A 7,938-nucleotide genomic window follows, 5' to 3' on the forward strand; every position below is an offset into this window, starting at 1 on the left:
CGTTGAATTAATATTAAAATTAACCCCTTATAGTTTATTAGATTTTTTTGCTATCATTTTTGCGCTATTTACAAAGGATTATTTAACATTATATCTAAAAAAACTGAAAGTAACGAACTTTTTTTTCTTTGTTTTTTGAATCTGCAGACACGGCAACAGAATGAAGATTGAGAAACATTAAGATCCGCTAAAATTTTATTATTGAATAATAATAAATCCCAACGAAATATGCCAATAATCTTTTATTTTGACTCGGCTAGGTATCCAGGTAAAGTTGCTAATTATTAATGATAATTTTGGAAATAGAACAAATTCAGCGCCTATGTAGAGGTAATTTAGTATGACACGAAACTTGGCCTTGGGTTGGGCAGTGATAAAACTTCGCCCGTTTGTTGATTTTTACATTTCTGTCTCTTAAATAAAAACATTTGACAGTTTATCTAGAGATCTGTCCGTAGCACATGCTTATAATCAATAGAATAACAGTCGAGTCATTGCTTTCTAAATGTACAATATCTGACGGTTCATGTCATTCTGAACTGCCTATAATAACGCTAACCTTAATAAAAATTGGTAAAGGGTCAAGTTTTTAACAGTATATATAAGTCTATATATATATATGCTAATACGCCAATAAAAAAAGGAGTACGTAACTGTAACTCGAATAGATTTAATCTTGAAAGTATACCCACTTGAAGAGATCATATCGGAAAAAAGCTTCATCATCTATCAACAATTATCGATGAAAATTATGTTGGAGAGCGGTTCTNCCAATGTTCACTCAATCTTGAAGTGCCAATGTTCGGTACAATTATAGCTGTATCGAGCTTGAACTAAGTTCCAAATACCATGACATAAAATAAATTAATCTTGAAAGTATACCTACTTGAAGAGATCATATCGGAAAAAAGCTTCATCATCTATCAACAATTATCGATGAAAATTATGTTGGAGAGCGGTTCTTCGCGTCAGTATCGGTCTCTGCCAGTTTAAAATTGACCGCAAAACGTCGTAGTAGTAACAACTGGTCAATAGAAAATGTAATAATCGATTTGATTTTTACATTTTTTTTATCGCCTTCCATTCAATTGGACGTGGCTATTTCATTTTATTATTTTTGCGTTATCAATAATTGAACTGGGTTNATTCGCGAGCATAGAAGTGCGAATGACCTAGCGGCATGACCTAGAAGTTTAGATCATTACTTAGGATTGGGAAGGTCACCGGTTCATTTCCGGGTCAAATAAGTTCTGTTAACAAGGACCTAAAAACCCGAAACAATCGCAGAGTAAAACTCAAAATAAATTAAAATATTAAAAAATAGGGTAATAGTTTTAAGTCTTCAATAAATTATATACTGTTTTTGGTTTTGAGATGTACGAAAATTGGTTAGAAATAGAAAGGAGTGGAAGTGCGAATCTTCATACTCACCGCCTTATGTTGATGATTTTTTATCAAATGCAAGGGGAACTTCTGTAAATGGTTTTTTGTAGTAGAATGAAGCATGATTTAGGTGCCAATTAAATTTAATTAGTACCTACATTCACATATTTTCTTGTCCACTTCCTTTATGTATCCATTCATTGATGTGATATAAAGTTATAATTCGACAACGTAACATTTACAATAGGTAATTAAAAGATTTTTTTGAACTACATTTGTAGATTTCACGGTGCGACGATAATAAACCTTCAAAAGCAATTTTAAACTAATTTTAGATAATGTGCCAGAACTATAGACAAATTTTTATTCCCCTTTGTTTTAGCTTTTCGCCCACAGGACATAAGGCCTGTAAAATTATTTTGTGGATTATAAACAAACTTTCAATCTGTTATTTAGATAAAAAAGATTTTGTAAATAACTGTCTAATATCTATCTAATATGGTTAAGTAATTAATATCTTTTTGTTACAGGAATATCAGGCCAGACCTGTCCGCACCACCATTCGAAAGGATTCTGTAGACAGTTCGAGTAGTGCTCCTGATTTTTCCGTTGAAAACTTGCTGCTTAAATCTCAGCTTGAAACGCTACAATGGCAACTAAAACAGGTAGGTACTTTCAATCAATAACTAAAACAATACAAAATGTGACGCTAAAACAAGAAAACTTAATTTCCCCGTGAAAGAAGACTTTACCTTACGTTTACCTATATAGATATAGGAAATATCGGAGTCGGCGACAGACACGAACATGGACCAGTAGTAACATTGGCTTGTCAATATTAGACCAAGTGCCAAGTTTATGTAGTACTGGGCAACTAAGTATAGGTTTGTCAATACTGGATCAATGTTTGCCCAATATTCAAATATTAAGGTGTAGCGAGCAACCAAGTGTAAGTTTGTCCATACCAGACCAATGTTCGCCTAATCATTATGTGCCACGGTTCGGTACATTGACGTATTATTAAAATTGGTGTAATACTGTGCAACTAAGTATAGGTTTGTCAACATTGAACCAATGTTCGCCTAAATAGTGAACAACTAAGTATAGGTGTGTCAATACTGGATCAATGTTCGCCCAATCTTTAAATATCAAAGTGTAGTAGTGAGCATATAAGTATAGGTTTGTCAATACTAGAACATTGTTCGCCCAATCTTTAAGTGCCAAGGTTCGGTAAATTGTCGTTTTGCTAAGATTGGTCTAGTACTGGGCAACTAAGTATAGGTTTGTCAATATTGGACCAATGTTCACACAATCTTCAAGTACCAAGTTTCAGTACATCAACATCTTGCTAAGTTTGGTCCAGTAGTAAGCAACCAGGTATAGGTTTGTCTAACCTTTAAATATCAAGGGGTAATGAGCAATCAATTATAGTTTTGTCAATTCCAGTCCAATGTTCACTCAATCTTGAAGTGCCAATGTTCGGTACAATTATAGCTGTATCGAGCTTGAACTAAGTTCCAAATACCATGACATAAAATAAATATATACAAAATATTTTCGAACTGGTTAATAATTACCTATTATTAAATAATATTCAGTTATAAGTACAGCTGTCTTTTGTTGATTTTTTTCAAAACGGCGTTTCCTCTTTATTGGAAAAATGTGTCAAAGGTCGTTCATAAAATGAGTTCGTAAATAAAGGGGAGGGAGGGATATTGCTTAGAGTGACGAGATATGACGAAGGCCGGATTGAGGTCTAAGGAAATGTGACTTTCGCAGTTTATCAATTTTATTTTACTTGTTCATAACTTGGCAGTCCTTAAAATTTTTTATTACTATGGAATGTCATTCTCAAGTATAACTATATACAATATATACAAAAATTATTGTTTCAATTTTTTTTATGCACAAGAAATCGTTTATAGGGGGTTGGCTAGCTTTTGTGACGTATTATTTGTTAGGGGGGGGGGGTTGCTGAAAATGTGACAGCGTGATGAAAAGGATGGGAGGGGTCCTAAAAGGAGAAATTCTGAGTGTCGTATTTTATGGATTGACCCTTGTTTTTCATTAGAAAAATTATTCTGTGTATGGAAACTTGGAAAAAAATTTTAACAATTCTTGCTAAACAGATGTGTTACATAATGTAGAAAGTTTTACCAATAATTGCACATTGCTCAACTAAAGCTCCTTTTAAAAATTAATAGCGGGTATTGTGTGCAAATTCAGTAAAAATTGCGTGCTGCATTTACCTATTTCTCACTACAAATTCTTGTTTTAACAAAAAAACTGTTTAGGATTGTTTTGAAAACAGTTATTCAATAATTAACAGGAAAACAAATTAAACAATAAACAATACTATTAAAATCAGTGAATAATAAAATATATTATATTAGATTTGTGGTAGGTAACATTTATTTTTAGTATAAGATTACTTAAGCTTACATTACAGGGCATTGAAAAAGTAAGTTTATTTTTCGTTTTCATCTGAGAAATAAATTGTCACAAACATTTTCATTTGCGTATTCAGAAATTACAAACGATTTCTACTCTATTGAGTACCCGGAGTCTATTTTACTATGGATTATAAAAAAATGGTGGCTTAAGTAATGAAATAATTACTAATTAATTAATTAGTCACAAACAATATCATTTACACACAAACGTTCTCAAACGTTTGGCTTAGGTGAATGTCTAAAAATTTGGTTTTTAATTTTTAATGTTATTTAATTATACGTGGACGAATTTTTTATTGAGGCTAGAAATAATCACAGAAATTATAATCGATACTGATTAATAACCTTTGTTATTATTTGTAGCCTTGATAAAGCTTTCACACCAAAAGGCGAAGCATGTGTGTTAGTTTAGGAAAGAAACCTCATTTACCCCTCCATTGGCTTTGATTCAGCAAGTAAAATGAGAGGAAGAAATGGAAGCATGATTAAAGCGAGATCTGTATATTGAAATTACTTACAAAAAACTATAATGAATAAATGATGAATGCATTTGGACATTTTGGAAATTTACCCCGTCATGAAAAATACATAAGTATTACGTGATGTCATTTCAGTATATTTACTAGCGTTAGTTTTTAATTTAAACTGTAATTTTTTTATAGTATTTCTAATGATTCGGATCATTAATTTCAGAATTATCTATTTTTCTTTAATTTTAGACAGAGGAAAGCAGACAGATGTACCAAGCAGTTATGAAACAAGTGGTGGCTTTTTTAGAAAGGGCGCATCGAAGTTTGGAACATTTAGGGACAAGGCTTATCAACAATGGCAAACAGAATGTGGTCAGATCTCTAAGTCAACATGAAGTCAGTGCAAGTTCAGAAGAACAGCATCAACCGCAAGATGCTTTAGAGAAAAGCAACAAAGATCATACAGCTTACAGGGATTTTACATGGTATGTATATTTCAGCTTAGTAGGTGGTTGAAATGAAACTTGTAAAAGTTTTTTTTATCGAGTAATGCGTTATCTTTATGAATCTTAAAATTTAAAGTTTTTTATTTCTCATTTGTTGCAGGAGAAGACGAAAAAAGGAACAAGCTTCTCCTGAAGAAATCCCTCCAGAAAAATTATCCCAGGAAGCATTTCGTCTCCTGCGTACTGCCGAATCCTTGCTCAACACTCGCGAACCCGATCTCGTTCACTTAGCTACCATAACCACTAATCGATCTCCATCTCCAGCAACAAGCGCTCATCACTATGATAGCAGTTTCAGTAGTCCAGAAAAGCACTTCCAAAGGCCCCCTTTTGCCGCCTCCAGTCCCCAATTAGCCTGCTCGGAAGGCTCTCTGAGCAGAAAAGCCGTACTGCGAAGACAACATGCTCTGAAATGTAATTCCTTCCATGCAGAAACGCTGTCCAACAAATCGTCTGATTCCCACGATTTTGATCCCAAAGACTTCGTATTTGCAAATGAAATCAGAACAAATTCAAGTAGAAGAGCCAGTATTTCTTCTCAACGGTCTTCCGCGATAAATGTAAAGAAGAGAACGGAGCCAGAGACTTCTGTCACTCCTCCAATGAGTAGTGTGAGCTCAGCAGAAGACGAGAGTGGATTCTCTTCGATGAATTCGTTCCAGGAGCTTGGAATTCCTGTTGTTTCATACGAGGAAGTTGGAAATAAGTCTAAAGAAGCACTTTTAAGAAGTATGCTGCACGATAACAACACCAGGCAGAATTCTAACCAGAAGAAACCGTCCCAGGAGGATAGAAAGTTATGGCAAACACCTGATAACAGTTGTATGCACAAAAGGTGGAATTCGTCGCCAGTTGAAGGAAAAGTGGAAATGAATAAGCCATTAAAAGTTCTATGGGTTTAAAGAAAATATCGCCATTTACTGATTTGCTAAATAAATAGATAGTCTCTTAGAATTACGGCGGTAGGAAGTGCCTTTTAGGATTAATATAGCATTCGGCACACACGTCATTTTTGTTAATTAATTTTCGATATTTCAAAGTAATACTTTTCAGCAAAGTATTCTTTCAGTATTATCAATAAAGTGATGATTTATTTAGATATTTTGCTAATAAAATGTCAAATATTAAATCATAAATTATTCGTTTAAGAATTTACATATTAGCAAAGTTTGCTATTAGATATTATTTATTCGTTTATTTCTTAATTCATTAATTGAAATCTTCTATTTATTTATTAATGTATCTGTAGAAACTTTTAACTACAGTAAGAAAAGTAATTTTGTTTTGTGGTTTAATTTTCACGGAATGAAAGAGGAGAATGAAATACAATTTCTTCTTTAATTGTTAATATTATTTATTAATCAATGTTGGTGTGCTCACAATTGTTTAATGCATTCAATACATACTGCCCAATATTTTTTTCTTAATTTCAATAATAAACAATACAAGTGATAAAGTATTACTCCATAAAACATGTAATTGTACTGTTACTGCATAAAAACTGTAAAAAATTATAAACATTGAGTGGAATGCATAAAGTTGAAAGCTTGGTTTGGTCTCAAATTTTTGTTGCGTACATTCTGAGTGCTTACTTTCAAAAATAAGAGTGTCCTTATAAGTAGTTACAGTCTTAATAGAAGGATAAGTGTTTATGTGCAGGTGCTTGCTACTAAAGAGACTTAGTCTGTATTCAAAGATCAGTTAAATCCTCAAAAACAGAGAATAGATGCACATGTTTGTGATTTTACTCATTATTATGTAAACTAGCTATTTAAGAAATGTGAGACTGCATTATTCACTCAACCTTACTCTTGTCACCCATTATGTTAAATAATATACGGACATAATGTACATTTTGTTATATTAATCATACAGATTTTGACCTTTAAATTGCTTACTATGTTTGTAACAGTACTCCCCTAATAAATTTTTAATATCCTAAATTATCTCGTCCAATTTATAGCATTTAATTAAATATGGTGTCTTCAGTTGTAAATATTAGTAGTTCGAAACTTTTTTACCAATAAGTTCTTACAATTTGTAATTAATTAATAAACTTTCATGGTATGAATGTCTATTTGTAAATAAATACGAAGCTTCAACAATTTATTTGTAATTTGATGTATATCACTTATTTAATTTATAACATTATTTATAAATAAACTCTTTCAACAGATTCATGTATATTAATTACATCCAACCCTCTTAAAGGCATGCATTTTCTTCAATAACGTGAGTGTAATTAGACAATCATATAAAATCAGCATAAAAGGTTCTTGTAATTTGTGGAAATGATAAGTGCCGCCTCAAAAAATCAAATTCCATCAGTCCAATCAATTTCGTCAAATTATTTGGTGATTAGACCTCGTATAGGTCGAGAAACATAAATTTTCGAACCTTTGTATTAGGAGAGCATAAGTGGCAACCGGTCTTTTTTCGTCATATTATTTGTTGACCAGACCTCGTATAGGATGAAAATTTCCCGTAAATTATTAGATAAAAAAGACCCACAGCCACTTATGCTCTCCTAATACAAAGGTTCGAAAATTTAAGTTTCTTGATCTATACAAGGTCCGATCAACAAATAATTAGACAAAAAAAGATCTGAAGCCACTTATGCTCTCCTGATACAAAGGTTCGAAATTTTAAGTTTTTCGATCTATACGAGGTCTAACCAACAAATAATTTGATGAAAAAAGACCGGATGCCATTTATGCTCTCCTGATACAAAGGTTCGAAAATTTAAGTTTCTCCTATACGTTGTTGTTGGAATTTGATCTTTTTGAGGAGGCACTTATCATTTCCACATATTGCAAGAACTTTTTTAAATTTCTAGATTATTTACTTGTTTATTCCATAAAGGGGAGTAAACTTCTTTTAAGAAATGAAATTACAATGAACAGAGTGGTAAAAAATAAATAAAACAATTTCTGAACTTCATATATTTAATTATTTATTGATAAATTGTAAAAAGATTACTTTTACAAACACTGATCATTAAGTTAAACATAAAAACATATGAAATAGTTTTTATTTGACATTTTAAAGATATATGTATGTATGTATAGGTACATAAATAAAATAAACTATATAATACCACAACAGTAAGATATCTTTATTACAGTA

General features: G+C 31.9%; 1 protein-coding gene across 3 annotated transcripts in view; it reads left to right on the forward strand.

The window, feature by feature from the left end:
- Positions 1-6,901, forward strand: part of LOC108736696 — a 141,969-nt gene extending 135,068 nt beyond the window's left edge. For all 3 annotated transcript variants that reach the window (XM_018469224.2, XM_018469223.2, XM_018469225.2), the window contains 3 exons: positions 1,914-2,048; positions 4,556-4,791; positions 4,913-6,901. In XM_018469224.2, coding sequence (XP_018324726.1) covers positions 1,914-2,048; positions 4,556-4,791; positions 4,913-5,714 — 1,173 coding nt within the window. In that variant the 3' untranslated portion in view covers positions 5,715-6,901. The remainder of the gene's footprint in view (positions 1-1,913; positions 2,049-4,555; positions 4,792-4,912) is intronic.
- Positions 6,902-7,938: the final 1,037 nt, after the last annotated feature.

The sequence above is a fragment of the Agrilus planipennis genome, unplaced genomic scaffold (genome assembly GCF_000699045.2).
Source record: "Agrilus planipennis isolate EAB-ADULT unplaced genomic scaffold, Apla_2.0 scaffold170, whole genome shotgun sequence".
Classification (NCBI taxonomy): Eukaryota; Metazoa; Arthropoda; class Insecta; order Coleoptera; family Buprestidae; genus Agrilus; species Agrilus planipennis.